The 17712-nt window shown below is 41.6% G+C and overlaps 1 protein-coding gene across 2 annotated transcripts in view; it reads left to right on the plus strand.

Moving 5' to 3' along the window:
- Positions 1-17712, plus strand: part of CLTC (clathrin heavy chain) — a 35212-nt gene that overhangs the window by 15806 nt on the left and 1694 nt on the right. The window contains exons 9-32 of one of the 2 annotated variants that reach the window (XM_076354341.1): positions 485-637; positions 952-1074; positions 1323-1460; positions 1589-1753; positions 1873-2053; positions 3841-4004; positions 5723-5848; positions 6436-6578; positions 6986-7220; positions 7569-7691; positions 7788-7933; positions 8100-8283; positions 8627-8819; positions 9265-9422; positions 9632-9796; positions 9890-9997; positions 10120-10287; positions 10453-10602; positions 10879-11010; positions 11177-11287; positions 11993-12163; positions 12449-12670; positions 13775-13795; positions 16742-16817. In XM_076354341.1, coding sequence (XP_076210456.1) covers positions 485-637; positions 952-1074; positions 1323-1460; positions 1589-1753; positions 1873-2053; positions 3841-4004; positions 5723-5848; positions 6436-6578; positions 6986-7220; positions 7569-7691; positions 7788-7933; positions 8100-8283; positions 8627-8819; positions 9265-9422; positions 9632-9796; positions 9890-9997; positions 10120-10287; positions 10453-10602; positions 10879-11010; positions 11177-11287; positions 11993-12163; positions 12449-12670; positions 13775-13795; positions 16742-16817 — 3556 coding nt within the window. The remainder of the gene's footprint in view (positions 1-484; positions 638-951; positions 1075-1322; positions 1461-1588; positions 1754-1872; positions 2054-3840; positions 4005-5722; positions 5849-6435; positions 6579-6985; positions 7221-7568; positions 7692-7787; positions 7934-8099; positions 8284-8626; positions 8820-9264; positions 9423-9631; positions 9797-9889; positions 9998-10119; positions 10288-10452; positions 10603-10878; positions 11011-11176; positions 11288-11992; positions 12164-12448; positions 12671-13774; positions 13796-16741; positions 16818-17712) is intronic. The other variant, XM_076354342.1, reaches the window with a different exon arrangement.

Genomic DNA, 17712 nt, shown 5'->3' on the forward strand with positions numbered 1-17712 from the left:
GATCGAACAGTTGAGCAACAGGTGTTCACTCTACCTCTAACTATGACCCATATTACCACAAGAGAATTGATCAAATACTCTGAGCTTCACTCATTCTACTTAAAATTACAGCAGGATGAACTTAGTATGGAAAGCTTCTGAGCCGCTGCTGTTCTTTCCCAAACCACTTCAGGCTTCTTTGGATACTGACTTGCATATGCTTTGAGTTGTGGTTAAACTTCTGTAATTAGCTGAAGAAATGTGCTGATACGATGTATCGCCTAATTCTTTTTAGCTCTACAAATGCATTTCTGACTCCTGTAGAACAGCATAAGGAACAGAGCCCACTAGATCACTGCTGAGTCAGATAATGCTATCAAGCTGGACCTTAAGGGGTTGTTTTTTTTTGAGAAGTCCAAAAGGAAGACAAATGAGGAAGAAGTTAATAATGCATTTCAGCATGGCACGGTCAGGGTGGACTGACTGTATTTATATCTTTAAACAGCTGGAGTGCTCAGAGGAGCTGGGAGACCTTGTGAAATCTGTAGATCCTACGCTAGCACTTAGTGTCTATCTGAGAGCCAACGTTCCAAACAAAGTCATCCAGTGTTTTGCTGAAACAGGACAAGTCCAGAAGATTGTTTTGTATGCTAAGAAGGTGAGAGGAAATTAAATTGCCATATCTGTCCTGTACTTAAGAATGTATGTACTTAGTGTATGTTCCAAAGTAGCTGAAAGTAATTGTGGGGGAATCTGAGATCCTGTGTAGTACCTACTTTGGCCTAAGGTTTTGTTATGAATAATTACTGCTAGACTTCATACACGTATCCTTTCACACTTCCTTGTGTAGCCTCTTCCAAATGAGGAAATCCTGACTGTGTTGTGTAAGCTACTGACAGTAGCTTTTACTGAGCTCTGCATTTAACAAGGCGTGTGCTCTTGCTGAGTTACTACTTTTCATTATCTCTTCAGGTTGGATATACTCCAGACTGGATTTTTTTGCTGAGGAATGTAATGAGAATCAGCCCTGATCAAGGACAGCAGTTTGCACAAATGCTTGTTCAAGATGAAGAGCCTCTTGCAGACATAACACAAGTAAATAATTTTATTGCTATGAAATGTTAACTTCAAGGCCTTAAATTGGTAAGAGGAGCCATACTCTTGCCATCAGAGAAAGATTTACTTTACCAGGACAATGCTGTTTCTTGCCTGGTTTTAAGAACACTAAATGACAGCTTAGTGCAGTGCCAGAATAAACAGTTTAGCTTTGGAAGCTGCACTTGATGTTACTCTTTAAATATGCTTCCAGTTTCTAATCAAAAGCCTAAATGTTTTTTTTGCAGATTGTGGATGTCTTTATGGAATATAATTTAATTCAGCAATGTACAGCTTTCTTGCTGGATGCACTGAAGAATAATCGTCCCTCAGAAGGTCCCCTGCAAACACGTTTACTTGAGATGAACCTCATGCATGCACCTCAGGTATGCTTTCGGAGTTATATGGGATCAGGCTTGTCTGTAGCTAGACTAGTCACTACATTGTGGTCCATATCAAATGCTAGTGTGATAGTGTTTAGGAACTAAATGAAACTTTTCAACATTCCTTCTAGGTTGCAGATGCTATCCTGGGAAACCAAATGTTTACTCATTATGACCGGGCTCACATAGCTCAGCTGTGTGAGAAAGCTGGCTTGCTACAGAGAGCACTTGAACACTTCACAGACTTGTATGACATCAAGCGTGCGGTAGTTCACACTCATCTTCTCAATCCTGAGGTATGAGATGAAATATCCTGAATCTAACAAAAGCCCAGGCAATTAGTAACTGCTTTCAACATTTGACTTGAGTGTAGAGTGTTCTGCTTGGGTCTAAAATGGCTTACGTGTCTTTGCAGTGGTTAGTGAATTATTTTGGTTCCTTATCGGTAGAAGACTCTCTGGAGTGTCTGCGTGCTATGTTGTCTGCTAACATTCGTCAGAACCTGCAGATCTGTGTCCAGGTAGCTTCAAAATACCATGAACAACTGTCAACACAGTCGCTTATTGAGCTGTTTGAGTCTTTCAAGAGCTTTGAAGGTAAGTTCATGCTCTTGCCTCTAGCAAAAGGAGCTAGTGCTCGCCTCATCATACGTTGTATATGAAGGACTGTCTGTTTGCTGAAATCTAGAAAGCCATATTGAGCTTAAGTACCTAGGCCTCAAAGCTGTCTCGAAACCTGACCTAAACCTTAAAGTTCCCCCGTTAAGGGGGGCACCAACATTCAGTGTTGCATATTTTGGTTTTCTGAAATGCTTGGAGCTCTAGACAACCTAAAAAGCTAACTGAAGAAGCTGCTGGCCTTTTTTCTTTGTCCAAAATTGAGAGCAGCCCTGCGGAGAAGGTCTTGGGTGGATGAAAAGCTGGATGTGAGCTGGCAATGTGCGCTCGCAGCCCAGAAGGCCAGCTGTACCCTGGGCTGCACCAGAAGCAGCATGACCAGCAGGTCGAGGGAGGTGATTCTGCCCCTCTACTCTGCTCTGGTGAGACCCCACCTGGAGTACTGCGCTCAGCTCTGGGGTCTCCGGCATAAGAAAGACATGGACCTGTTGGAGCGGGCCCAGAGGAGGGCCACAAAAATGATCAGGGGGATGGAACACCTCTCCTCTGAAGAAAGGCTGAGAGAGTTGGGGTTATTCAGCCTGGAGAGAAGGCGGCTCCAGGGAGGCCAGGCCTTATTACAGCCTTTCAATACTTAAAAAGGGCTTATAAAAAAGATGGGGACAAACTTTTTAGTAGGGCCTGTAGCGATAGGACAAGGGGTAATGGTCTTAAACTAAAACAGGGTAGATTTAGACTAGATATAAAGAAGACGTTTTTTTACGCTGCGGGTGGTGAAGCACTGGCACAGGTTGCCCAGAGAGGTGGTGGATGCCCCATCCCTGGAAACGTTCAAGGTCAGGTTGGACGGGGCTCTGAGCAACCTGATCTAGTTGAAGATGTCCCTGCCCACGGCAGGGGGGTTGGACTAGATGGCCTTTAGAGGTCCCTTCCAACCCAAACTGTTCTATGAAAATGCTCATCTTAAATTTGTGTAGCCTTTGGGTTTGGGGCTTTTGTACTTCTCAACAAGACTAGCTGTGTATAGTCTAGTCAGTGTGGTGGTACATCGGTGGTCAAATCTCTGCAGATGTATGGCTGAACAGCATCTTGCTAAGCTTTAAAGAAAACCTCCTTAAGGACTGAGAATGCAACATAATCTTGGACTCTTGGAATTTGGAGAATGGTTAGTGGAATAAGATGCTACTGCAGACAGGTTTCTTGCATAGGCAGCTTATGTGTGTTTTTCCAAAAAAGGCATGACTTGACTAAGTGACTTGACAGTCACTTGCCTAAAGTAGTCGAGTTATTACATGGCATCAGCTTTAAGTGAACTTTAGCTGTGGGTTGTGGCAAGCAGCTTTTGCACTGTGTGCTTGTTTTAGTGAAAGGTGTGATAGTAGCTTTCGGGCACAACTAGTTTTGGTTTTCTAAACTCTTCCTTGCCTCCTGTCTAGGGGGTGTATGGAAGGCACGTGCTGGATGTTTTAACAAAGCTGACCTATGGCAATTGATGATACATCAGTATTTATCGAAGTAGCGTGTAACGCACTGGTCTGTGTGATACATGGGGAAGAACAACAACAACAGGCTCAACTCAGCTAGGACAGTCTTGTCTTCGTAAAACAATTACGATGCTTGAATCTTTTTTTTCAGTTCTTTGTAAACTTCTGCAGTAGTCAGATTCAAATTTTCATGTAATTGTAACTTGGAAGGCTTGCTTAAAAGCTAATATTGGTCCAAGTCAAGTGCTTTAGCAGAATAACGTGTCGACTGTTTCCCTCGAGGTTTGTTTTATTTCCTGGGCTCTATTGTAAACTTCAGCCAGGATCCAGATGTGCACTTCAAGTATATTCAGGCTGCGTGCAAGACAGGACAAATTAAAGAAGTGGAAAGAATCTGCAGGGAAAGTAACTGCTATGATCCAGAACGTGTTAAAAACTTCCTCAAGGTAATGTTTGGGTAGCACTGGACTGTCGTGGCCTGTTTGGGGTTCTGATAAAACATGGTGTGTGTCACCGGTGAAATGAGGCAGCTCTGTGAAAATACAGATGAGCCTTAACCTTTGCACTTAAGGATCCATCTGTCCTCTTAAACCAGAGGTATCTCGCATGTTGGCAGTAGCTCCTAACAGAGCCTGAGCCTGGAACAATATCTAAAAAATGGAAAAATCTGTCAGATCAGTTCCTCACTGCTCTTAGTAAGGTTAACCTGGCTTGAACTCTTGAACTGTAATAATAGTACCAGCTCATCTAGAATTTGTTACATATGTCTGCTATAAAGAAGGAAACAGGTAACTTGAAGGTTGAGAACAACCGTAATGCCAAATGAGTTCATAACTTAATGCTTATTTACAGTGTAATCAGCTTCAACTGAGCAACTACAGAAACAACAAATGAATAGTGTCAATTAATTCCATAAATGCTTTCAGAGTTCAAGGTTGATCTATCCCACTCGTCTTACTTGTACACGCTTACTGAAACTTCAGCCAGGTGAACGGCAGTTTTACCTCTGCTAGGATATGCCAGTCAGTGTATGCAAATACATGCTAACTGACTGTTATAGTTAGGATTCAGAGCATCGCGGAAACATTTCTGAAAAGTGGAAAAAGATGGTGTGCTCCAAGTTCAGATTCTGCAGCCTGTTGTTAGTGCTGAGCTTATTGACAAATGTAACACCGCTAGAAATATCTGAGAAACAGTGTGGGAGGGGAAAACTTTATCTGGGAACATTTCCTGCCTTCATGTTTGTCAGTTACATAGCATAGTCTTAGATTTTGCTGATCGTATCCGAGGATGGCAAAACTCTTCAAATGAGAATTCTATAAAAATAACCTGGTGTCACTGAGGTGTAAGGTATGTAAATTGATCAAGCCACCTAAGATAAGTTATCAAGCTGTCAAATTCCTGATGAAAGCTATTGTTTTTTGTGCTATTCCGTGTCTGGAATGTGCAGGACATGTACCAGGTAAATCTCCCAGTACAGGCCTCCCTGTGTAAAGTCCTTAAGTGTAATTTATATGTAGGATTATATTCTGGGATGTGCATGTTCAAATAAGTGATCCGAAATACGCATCTGGAATACTGTCTGCCACATAGACTAAGCTTCTGTACTGTAGCCATTGTAATCTTATGCTGAAAGCTGGAATGCTTTTAGATAACTAATCTGATTAGCAATTTAAATAGTACTGCTACTAGCTTGATTCTCACTGTTCTCTAAATCCATAGTTAGAAGGTGTCACAAGACACATGGCACTTGAAGTCAGTTCTGTACATAAGTTTTACATTACGGTCCACAACTTAATCTAGTCGTGGTTAAATTCCTTTTGAAATCCCAGAGTGCTAATCCTGTACACCAAACACCAGTCGCAATTAAAAATGCTATCTATAGCTTAGGCTTGTAATAGTTGTACTGTGTTGTAAAACTTCATAGACTCTGCCATGCAAAGGAGCAGGGTTAAACTTCAGAAAGCTTCTTGCTGTAGGCCCTGAAGTGGTGTGAGTACTCCTACTTGCTACATATTGCAAACAATGAGTTGAACAATAAGCTGCCATTATTTGGTTGACTGTTGAATTTTGGCTTTCAAAATTCAGCTGCTTTAACAGTTTAAGTGACTGTCTGCTTAAGCTCGAGAACAAAACCCAATTACTGAAGCCCTTCTCTTTATAGGAAGCTAAACTCACTGACCAGTTGCCACTCATCATTGTATGCGATCGCTTTGACTTTGTCCACGACTTGGTGCTATACTTGTATAGAAATAATCTCCAAAAATATATTGAGATTTATGTACAGAAGGTAAGTTACAACTTGTCACTTTGCTTTCATGAGTCAAACTAACCAATCTTTCTAGTATTATATGCAACTATAGGCGTTATGTTTGTAAGTATTCTGCAAACAGCCTCATACTTGAGATTGACGTTTAAGTACTTATTAGTGGCCTCTGGTAAGTTAGGCCTTACGTGAGTCAGATCTCTTATTTATTCTTCAGTCAAGCTGAGCAGTAACCCCCACTGATGTGCCTCTTGAAGGAGGAAGACTTGGTAGAATAACTTTGGAGTTCTTAGGGTAATTTTAACTTCCAGCATTTTGGGGGGGGGAAGGGGGTGGTGGTGTCTCTTTTATACTTCCTGCAGGGACAAATTGACTTGCTCAGGAGCTTTTCCTATGGAGGCTGAGCATTAGTGAGCCACTGAACTGTGGTGTGAACCCCTGTTGGCTGAAGAATTGACTTTCAAGCTTGTCCAGAACATCAGGAAGCTGGGAGTAAAGGCGGGAAGATGAGCTCAATCTTAACAAGAGCCTTTGTGTGTACTTCTAGGGATAGGTATTGACTGCCTATATTGCATGACAACACACTGACATCTTTAAATGATCCTGTTTAGGTGAATCCAAGCCGTCTGCCTGTTGTTATTGGGGGACTGCTTGATGTGGATTGCTCTGAAGATGTGATAAAGAACCTTATCCTTGTAGTGAGAGGTCAATTTTCGACTGATGAGCTTGTTGCAGAGGTTGAGAAAAGAAACAGGTATTAAACTTCTACAAGTCTCTTAACCATTACCAGTCTGGCAGTGTTATACTGCTCATCCATCAATGCATGTCCTCATTACGTAGCTAAAGCCGGTACTGACATAACGAGAAGCTGCCATTGGGTGAGCAAGCAGCAGAAGTCTGCTTTGCTTCTTGGCTGATGTGGGGATCTCCCTTAAGCAGCCTCCAGATAATGAGAGTCTTTGGAATATGACGTTCTTCATAGCATTGGAAATTTACAGCATTATAATGAACCAGAACGCAGGTCAAAATGGAATACTGTAACTCTGGTTTAGTTACTGAGTCTATCCTACACTGAAGCTGACTTCTCTAGTGAAGAAACTGTGCAAGTGGCTACTTGCTTATTCACTCAACCTCTCTAATGTGAAAACCGCTTCCTTCTAGGCTGAAACTGCTTCTGCCCTGGCTGGAAGCAAGAATTCACGAGGGTTGTGAGGAGCCTGCAACTCACAATGCACTGGCCAAAATATACATTGATAGCAACAACAACCCAGAAAGATTCCTGCGTGAGAATCCTTATTATGATAGTCGCGTTGTTGGCAAGTACTGTGAGAAGAGGGACCCTCACCTGGCCTGTGTGGCTTATGAGCGTGGACAGTGCGATTTGGAACTTATTAATGTATGTATACCAAGGCAGCTGACTCGTGGGTTAAGTTCTAACCTGAGTATCATGGCATAGGTATTCAGGTTTATGACTGACAAAAGCATTTATTTCCTAAAAAGTATTAAGCTAGGAACTGCTCGTTTCTAAAAGAATAGGTAGGTAGTTAATCTCCCTCTGCAACTTAATGAGAAATGGGAGACTCTCCTGGACATCGTAGAATGGGAGGCTAATGGAAGTGTCAAAGCCTGAGATTTCTAGTCCGCATCTCAGGCAGGCTTATTTGATGTTGCAATACAATTGGCTCATCTGTTGTAGGCTCAATAGTTGTGACTTCACTCTGAATAAACTTTTGCCTTTCACTAGGTGTGCAATGAGAACTCCCTCTTCAAAAGTCTTTCCCGCTACTTAGTTCGCCGTAAAGACCCTGAACTGTGGGCCAGCGTACTACTGGAAAGCAACCCTTACAGAAGACCGCTAATTGACCAGGTATAACTGACAAAACATTAAAAGCCTTTACTGTCCTAACTTGACTTGCTAGTACCTGGCTTAACTGATTTGTCAATGGCTTGACTCTGCCTACAGGTTGTACAGACTGCACTGTCAGAGACGCAGGACCCTGAGGAAGTCTCTGTTACTGTGAAGGCCTTCATGACTGCAGATCTTCCTAATGAGCTTATTGAACTGCTGGAGAAAATAGTTCTTGATAACTCTGTGTTCAGTGAGCACAGGTGTGTAAAGTCAAAACTAAGTCACAGGAAACTTGAAATTATACCTGGTGCAGGTGTTAAATTGCTGTCATGTGGAACAGCAAATAAACTAATACCTTCTCCAGAGGGGAGGGTGAATTTCTTGATGATTACTTGATATGTACTGATATTTTCTTTCTCTGTTTAGGAATCTGCAGAACCTTCTCATTCTTACAGCTATTAAGGCTGATCGCACCCGTGTCATGGAATACATCAATCGCCTGGATAACTATGATGCTCCAGATATAGCCAATATAGCTATTAGCAATGAGCTTTTCGAGGAGGCATTTGCTATCTTCAGGAAATTTGATGTCAACACATCAGCTGTACAGGTATCTTAAAATCTCAGTCTGTAATAACTCCTCGTGACGTGTGCATCCTCACACAAGGACTTTGTTGTTAACTTGTGACTTCACTACTTAACACCAATTAGCAAAGTGACCAAAGCTGCTCAGTGTGTTGTCTTATGTGGCAGAACAAATGTTGTGTGTTGAACTTTGCTAGTAAGTGAAACTTCTCGAGCATAACATTACTCATGCTGTGTGGGTTAAAATAGGGACTACTCTATATAAAACCAACTGTGGATCCATTGAAGAACCAACATAAAACACAGCTCGGTGTCTTGTAAAACTGACCTTTATAGATAGTGGCTGATCATGGTAACCCTTTCTTCAGGTATTAATAGAGCACATTGGAAACCTGGATCGTGCGTATGAATTTGCTGAACGCTGCAATGAGCCTGCTGTATGGAGTCAGCTGGCTAAAGCACAGCTTCAGAAAGGGATGGTAAAGGAAGCAATTGACTCATATATTAAAGCAGATGATCCTTCCTCGTACATGGAAGTTGTTCAAGCTGCCAATGCCAGCGGTATGATTAAGTTTTATTTAAATCTTTGATGTTATTCAGCTCTTGTGTGTGGTCTGTTGCTCAAGCTGCGGTTTTGCCAAACCTGTATCTTGATGCAAGTAGAGGATCTGGTCCTTCAAAGACTGCCCTAAATGAGAATGGGAAAAGATACTGTATTCAATTTGCAGATAATCAGTGGTCTTATAACTATCTTTAGCTGGAGACTTCTGTCACAGCAGTTGCTACTGAGGAGGTCTTTGCATGAAGTTAAATACCAGGATTTATTTAGTTAGGCCCATTGTAAGGTGACTATAACTCTAATGTAGCATGTGGAGTATGAACGCTAGTCTTGATTGTTGGGGGATAGCTGTAGAAATACATAGGTCAAACTAAACTGAGCTGGTGGTGTAGCTTAAGCACAAGTGTCCTCGATGGCAGGAAGTAAGCATTCTGAACTGTTTCATAGGAAACTGGGAAGAACTGGTGAAGTATCTCCAGATGGCACGCAAGAAGGCCCGGGAGTCATATGTGGAAACGGAATTAATCTTTGCTCTTGCTAAAACAAATCGACTAGCAGAGCTAGAGGAGTTTATCAATGGACCCAACAATGCACATATCCAGCAAGTGAGTGAGACTGAGTTTCAGTTTTGCTGAATCACAGCAGCAGGCTCCATAGGCCTTGCTAAGCCAGAGGGATGTTGGGACTTCTGTCTCTCTGGATATGCAGATAGATCGTGGACTTTAAAGGCATTTAAATGGCTGGAATGCTACACACTTTATGTAAGCACTTGACTGAAAAGCTGCAAGAATAACCTGGTTATGCTCTCCTGTAGGTTGGTGATCGCTGTTATGATGAAAAGATGTATGAAGCAGCTAAGCTGTTGTATAACAATGTGTCCAACTTTGGCCGTTTAGCCTCCACTTTAGTTCACCTAGGTGAATACCAGGCAGCTGTGGATGGTGCTCGGAAAGCAAACAGTACTCGCACATGGAAAGAGGTAAACTTGCTGATTGAATAAGTTAAGGGACTTCAAAGCTGTATCCTTTTCAGAAGCTTTGTTTATAAGCAATAATGCAATTGTCAATTCCAGGTCTGCTTCGCTTGTGTTGATGGAAAAGAGTTCCGCCTGGCCCAGATGTGTGGACTCCATATTGTAGTGCATGCAGATGAGTTGGAAGAGCTAATTAACTATTACCAGGTAATTAAGCTGACTCCTGTTATAAAGTTAAAGTCTAAATTCTTTCATGGTAACTCTGTCCAAAGCTGGAAATGCAGTCAGGTTGGTTCCTAATGTGAAACATCTAACTGTGTATCTCTTAGGACCGTGGCTACTTTGAAGAGCTGATAACTATGTTGGAAGCAGCACTTGGACTTGAGCGAGCACACATGGGGATGTTTACAGAGCTAGCAATTCTCTACTCCAAATTCAAGCCACAGAAGATGAGGGAGCACTTGGAGCTGTTCTGGTCCAGAGTCAACATCCCCAAGGTCTGAGGCCTTAAATTTAACTTAAAATGCATCTGTTGGGATTGTCTGTACCCTAGCTTTTGCAATAGCAGCTCTTGAGGTTATTAATAGCACTAAAACCTGAGCGCTGATGGACACTGATAGCAATATATGTTAACTGGAATTTCTAATATGCCTTTTGCTTAGGTTCTGAGAGCTGCAGAACAAGCCCATCTCTGGGCTGAACTGGTGTTCTTGTATGATAAGTATGAAGAATATGATAATGCCATAATCACAATGATGAATCACCCAACAGACGCTTGGAAGGAAGGCCAGTTCAAAGATATCATCACTAAGGTATTGCTTTTCTAGTGAAAGGAGGTAAATTTCTTGCTATGTGCACTTCGGATCTCTTCCTTCACTAGTAGCCTGCTTAAAATTCAAAGTTCTTGATGTTGCCGCATAATTTCCAAGCAAGTCAATTACAGTAACTAAAGAGATTTCTAGAGACAAGAACGAGTCTTGGATGGGTGGCTCAGTTGTGGTGAATATCTAAGGTTATATCTGTCTGTCCTCTTGGATTCCTCTACAATCAAGCTTCTAGTCTGAATGTGCATCCTTACTCATCTCTAGGTGGCCAATGTGGAGCTGTATTACAAAGCAGTTCAATTCTATTTGGAATTTAAACCTCTGTTGCTCAATGATCTGCTGATGGTGTTGTCCCCTCGGCTTGACCACACTCGTGCTGTGACCTTCTTCACAAAGGTAATTTTCCTACTATCCAGATCAAAGAAAAAGTTGCAATTGGAAAAGCATTAGCTGTAGTAGCATTTTAAAATGCTTAGCTACTTCACTGCCTCACAGGGAAGATGCTAAGAGACCTCTACAAAAAGTTATCTTGACTTAAATTTATCTACCTGATTCCTTGAAGGTTAAACAGCTACCACTGGTTAAGCCTTACTTGCGCTCTGTTCAAAATCACAACAACAAATCGGTGAATGAGTCCCTGAACAACCTCTTCATTATTGAAGAAGACTACCAGGTACGTCTTGCCTTGAAATGGTAATATCCAGAACAGGTATTGACTTGCGTGTTGTATATGCTTCATAATAGAAGCAGCTATTCCTGAACTTCAAAGTTCTATCCAAGCTGGCTTCTGTGTCAGTTTTAACCTAATATTCTAGGTGTGCGTTTAATGTCTAGAAACACAGGTTTCTGTCTCATTTTCAGTAGCTTTTACCTGCTTGCTGTTAACTTGCCTTCCTTAAGTATACGTTCTTTGCCACTTCAAACTGAACTGGTGGTGACTAGCCAAGGATTAAGTGGAGAACTGTTAGTGGCTTTCTGGGAGCTTTTTGGGTCATCTCTTCTGGGGATAATCTGGCTACTTTGTTATGAGTGTAATAGATCAGCCTTTATTTAAGGCAAACAGTGGGTGCTAAGGAAAGAACTCGCAGAAAGGGCAAATGGTTATGATGTCTAGCTGTTCTACTGTTTTCAGAGAACAGCTGTCTGGTATTCAGAGGCTCTTAACCTCAGCAATCACTGCTGAAAAATACTAACTGGAATACCCTAAACTACATGTGTGTGTCAAACACCAGCTTCTCAAAAAAAAAAAAAAACAAACCAAAAAAACCCCCAACAAACCAACCCCCAAAAAAACCCTCTCTGCAGGTCTGGCTTTGTGGATCTTTGTGGATGCAGTTGTACATTTGAGGTGTGAATAACTTTTTTCTACTTAACTCAGGCTCTTAGGACTTCTATAGATGCTTATGACAACTTTGACAACATTTCTCTTGCTCAACGTTTGGAGAAACATGAACTAATAGAGTTCCGAAGAATTGCTGCGTATCTCTTCAAAGGAAACAATCGCTGGAAACAGAGTGTAGAACTCTGTAAGAAAGACAGACTGTATAAGGTAAGACTACTACACGGGTCTGGTTTAGCATACTTGGCTTGTTTGGAGACCTGTGACTTTCTAGTAAAGCTGCATCTTTTTGAATGCCACTAGGTGGTGCCTGTCGCTAATCTGGTAAATCTTGCTTGGGAGTGGCAGTAGATGGACAGATTTCTTGGGGGCATTCTGTGACTTGTTTCCTCTCTGCTAATGTCAGTAATAGATTGCAGCTTAGTTAAAGACCACATCTGTGTCAGTGATTGTACTAATGGCACCTGAGGCTAAACAGACTCTCTCCTGTTGTAGGATGCAATGCAGTATGCTTCAGAATCCAAAGATACTGAGTTGGCAGAAGAGTTGTTGCAGTGGTTCTTGCAGGAGAACAAGAGAGAATGCTTTGGTGCTTGTCTCTTCACCTGCTACGACCTCCTGAGGCCGGATGTTGTCTTGGAAACAGCGTGGAGGCACAACATCATGGACTTTGCCATGCCATACTTTATTCAGGTCATGAAGGAATACTTGACCAAGGTAAGAGCAGGTGCTTCTCCAACACTGAAAGCTTGTTAGTCACTGTGGTGTATGCCTTGAGACTGTCTGCTTGCTACTAACATTGATATGGGCTTTGTCAAATGTCTGTCTGTCCATGTCCACACTTATTTTTCAGTCCATCTGGGGAGAGACTTCGCCCTCTAAGAGACTGAAACACTTGCAGACTCCACCCTATATACCACTTACAGAACCTACATCAGTAGTATTTGCCTGACCATGGGCAGTGTCTTAAAGTAGTTCCAGGACTCAGGCTTTTCATATGCCATGTCAGTCAGGAATCCCAGCTGGGATCAAGCTCTAACTAAATTCTAGACTGTATACTAAAAAAGCTTTATAGCTAGATCTTGAGTTAACTTGGTCTGCTGTGCATTTAACCTAAAATGTGGCTCTGATACTTAATGGCACTAATTATGATTCAGCTTTTGTTTGAAGTGACTTAGGATGGGGAAAGTACTTGGTAAAGCTCTGACAGACTTGAACCAGATTTGAGTTAAATACTGTCACTAGCAAGATTTGCCCAGCTGAAGCTTTTAGAGTATCTTCCAGTGAAATGGTGTAAATTCCTTAATCGTTAAGACTCTTTCTGTGAGAAGTAAAAGCTTAACTCAAGCTTGAGTCCATGAAGACTAGAGTGCCTGTTTGTCTAGAAGATTTGCCTGGCTGTTACTTCTAAAGGCAGGACTACTCTGTAGTCCTATAGCAATCTGCTATCCTTAAATGCTGTATTTTGGGGGAGGTGGGGAGCTATGTAAGAAATAGCATTGCTTGTCGGATATGCCTGATGTACCAAGCTAATACTAGGCCTCTCTTGAGAGTAGTAGTCTTGGAGTAGGATACGTAAAGATTAAGATTTCATGATCTGCTAAAGGATTAGGATATAACTGCAGTGTAGCTAACGAAATCAATGCAGTAAGATCTAGCAACAAGCAGAGCTGCCTTTCTAAAGCAGATACTTCTGGTGTATCTTTGTTTTTACTCACCTGTACCTTAATTATTTCTTCCCTGACGCTTTTGTTTCTACCTTTTATATGCTAAATATGGAATTTGATTTTTCTAAGCTGCACCTTCTGAATTCCTTTGCAGGTTGATGCAATAAAGGAAAAGGTGAAAGTTGATTCTTGTTTTCCATCTTTAAGTCTGGAGGACTAAGTCTAAGGATTCTGCATGAGTTTTTTTCTTTCCTACGTTTACTACACTGCTGCTACTGCTTTTCCCCTGAACAAAATATCACTAAAGCATATACAAATTGTTTACAAGTAGCTAGTGCTGTAGGACAAAAGTAGATTCATTTGCTACTAATAAGCTAATAGATCCTCAGGAAGGGCATACAGGTGATCAGTTGGATCACAGTCAACCTGGTATTGAAAGGATACACAAGTGCTACTATTTGATGGCCAATCTGACTGGAAGAACCTCCTACAATAAGAAATAATTAAGTCTTGGACCACTGTCTCCGAACCATAAAACAATATGGCATTTGCTAGTTTAAGGACTGTGATCCAGTTTCTGATCTCTTGACCGTTAACTAATGCGTGCTGACAGTAGGCAGAGTAGATACTAGCTGCTTCAGAAGAGACTCTTCCTCATTCAGGTGTCCGGTTCTTATGGTGCTAGTCTAATCCACTTGGTGCTCTAGTTCACATAGCAACTTAAAACTTCAGCTATTAGACAAAGTCTGTGGTTCTCTTCCCTGTAGTAAAATTCTTGTAGTTGTGCAAAAAAGACTGCCTTCCAAGCTCTTCAGCTTCATTAAACTTCTCTTGCTACCTCCATTAAAAAAAAAAGGTAATGCTTATTGCTCTTCTGAGGCTACTCTGAGGCTTGCCTTTTGCTATGCAATTTTGCCCTTCCGAAGGGCAATCTCTGAGGTTTCTGTCCATCTGCTTCTGTACAAATACCGCTCCAATTCTCCTTTAAACCAGAGGTCAGCCCTAGTGTGTTTTCCATTAACGTGGTTGAGCAAAGGGCGAACAAACTGACAAATGGCTTGAAGATGGACTAAATGCAAACTGCTTCTTGGTGACAAGATGTCTATAATTACACCACTGGAACTCAAGGCTAACCTGACTAAAATGTGTAGTGTAAGGTCCTTCAGCAGCTAGTAAGTGAGGCAGTAAGAAAGCGTGTGTGTGAAAAAAGGTAATTGAACTGCAGTGTTTGCATAAACTACGCATGTGTAGCAGTCATTGCAATTACATCCCACTATTCCTTAAGCTACAAGGCATTGCTGTGGGCTGCGTGTGGTTTTTTGGGGGGAGCCTGTATGGCAGTCATCTTCAGACCTCACTCTTGCTTCAGTACTTTTGCCTCTTTTTCATGCACACATAACACAATAACATTGAATGCATGTTACTTTTCCTCTGCAGCTTATTGCAGTCCCTGTGGAAAAGCCTTTAAAACAATCTTGCTACAAGTGTGTAGGGTACTGAACCTGGTGATGCTCAAGCAAGTGGTGTAAGAACCATCCTGCAGGCTGGTTTCAAACTTGTGCTTGTTATTGTAAATATTTGTTTAGCTCTGAGGGGAGGCATCAAAACTGGGTCAAAAATGCCTGGGCTGGACGCTTTCCAAGTGTGCGTAAGCCAAATGCCTCTGCTTAGTAGCAAACTCCGCACATTCTCCTTGGATTTGCATCTCTAAACTTGTGCTTCTTGTGTTCAGTGTGTTGCTATTTGAGTTAAAAACAGTGCAGTTCTCAGCACAGTGTCTGGAAATGAGTCTTGAAGCATTGGCATACACTCCTGTGCACTTTGACAGCAGCAAGCCAGATACTGGTGTGAGGCAACAAAAAGGCTTGCCATGAAAGCCCAGTCAATGAATGAACTCATAACGCTCAGGACTTATGCCACTTCCTGGATTTATGCCTCTAACTGAGGTTACAAATTAACAGGTTTATGGAACGTGTTGTAATTCGCAACTAAATGGAAGAAAGCTGTTAGAGCTGCCTGTAAATATTTGCTAATCTAGCACAGTTAAGCTGAAAACTGTTCAACTCGTGGATGTTGGTGTAACTGAATAAGTAGTGCTGACCCTGTGTAAGTACAGGAAACCTGTCTTCAAACTCCTTTATTAAGGACACAAATGAAACAAAAGACTAATCTGGTTTGAGAGTTGTCTTACTGTCTTAGAGACAATCATGCCAATTACTTTTTGACTTTATTCTAAATCTTATCTCCCAGGTAAAATATCAGTATCTAATTTTTGTGGTTTTAGTTTCAGGGCCTGCCTTAGACTGTAGTAACGCTGAGTTTCCTTGGATCTGTTTTAGTAACAAGCAATATTTCACTACAGAACAAGTTTCTTTTCTTGCCTTTCTGTAGGGGTGATCTAACGGCACAATTGCACTTGCTGTGCAGCAGAGTGAAGCTGGCTAGTCTTGTCTTGTGACTGTGTATTAAGCTTGAACAAGTTGAGTATTTGTGGGTTTAGGCTGACTGCCACACAGTTCTAGAGTGGAAAAAAGCAAGTCTTATACACATGCATTCTCTGCATTTGAACTTAAATTGCATGAGTGAATGGGTTTGGAAAGTGAAATCCTGAGGCTCAAGTGACATGTCGGATGCTATTGCAGTCTGCTGTATACAAACACCAACTTCAGATTACTTTGCCTCAATGTTACATTCAGGGAAACTTCTCCAGGTCTGGGCATTATCTTAGTAATTGCTCCAACACCAAAGGTCTCCAACTGACATTGTGCTAAAGTCTGAGTTTGTGTCCTAAGGCTGTTGGTTTTGAAGTAGTTGGAGCAACACTGACTGAGCTTACTGATGTCAAAGTAGCTCTAGTCCAGTATGGGACCTTTCATACAAAGCTTCAGCCTGGAGTGAGCTTTCAAAGAAGTTCCACAAATCCCTCAATTAGGGTTTTTTTCAGGAAACGGACAATCTTGACTGCACCAGTACCAACATTGCTACTTGAATTGATCTTAACTTATAAATGGTCTCCTTTTCTTGATGGGTGTTAACATACCACTAAGGCTTTTCCACTTCTCTGCCATGAATAAGTACGTCTTTTTAGAGGAGTTTTTTTAATTGTTGGTCTCAATTCCAGGTGGATAAACTGGATGCATCAGAGTCTTTGAGAAAGGAAGAGGAGCAAGCTACAGAGACACAACCTATTGTTTATGGTAATGCTTTAGTTTGTGTTGACAGTAACACATTTAGCTTTTACAACAACGCTTCTCTAGTCATGTTTTTTCCCATGGAAGTCCTTGGAAATGGGAACGTTCTTCATGTGAAATCAAGTCTTAAAGGAATGTGTTCCAAAATACTAGATAAAGTAGGAGGAGGAGCTGTACTATTCTGGACCTCCAGCAAGTGCATTATTTGGATCCTGCTCAACACACTTTACTTCTACCTTGGGTATTTCCTTTGTATCCAGGTTATTCTACTAATTCTAGTAAGAGTTACAAATATGAATTCCATCCGGTGATAAAGGAGCCTCCAGTGTATAGCTGACACCTCTAGTCACCACACCCTGAAGCAGTACGATAATTGTGGAATACTAGCTGTAAAGCCACTGGGTGTGATGTTTCAAGACCTAGCTCTGAGTACTAATGTGACAAGTAATCCGATCTACACTGTCTCCAAAGCAAAAAATCTTGTAACGGTTGTCTTTATGCACGCTTAATATTCTTAGTATGTCTGAATTGCTATTATAAGGCTGAACTAGTCTGGAAACTGTGTCCTGGCCTAACATGCTATTATAACTGCAAACTATTGGGCTGTTGTCTTAAATTGTTATCATAAGTAGCTGAAAGTCAGACACTTATCAAAGCTATAATTCTCCAGAAGGAACTATTATATTGTAGTGAATGTGGCTTATGAGCATGTTTGTTTTAGAAGGTGTTTCTGTACTTTAGGACTGCAGGGGTCAAGCCTTTGCATCAGGCTCGCCGTAGCACAGGACTCTGGCCTTAACTGAAGCAGAGTTACTAACGCAATTGGGGCAGGAAATGCTATTCAAAAGCCAAACGGATTCTGGGACTGGGCGAGCTCAATGCCTAAGGAATAGGAAGCTGT

This window comes from Aptenodytes patagonicus, chromosome 17 (assembly GCF_965638725.1).
Source record: "Aptenodytes patagonicus chromosome 17, bAptPat1.pri.cur, whole genome shotgun sequence".
NCBI lineage: Eukaryota > Metazoa > Chordata > Aves > Sphenisciformes > Spheniscidae > Aptenodytes > Aptenodytes patagonicus.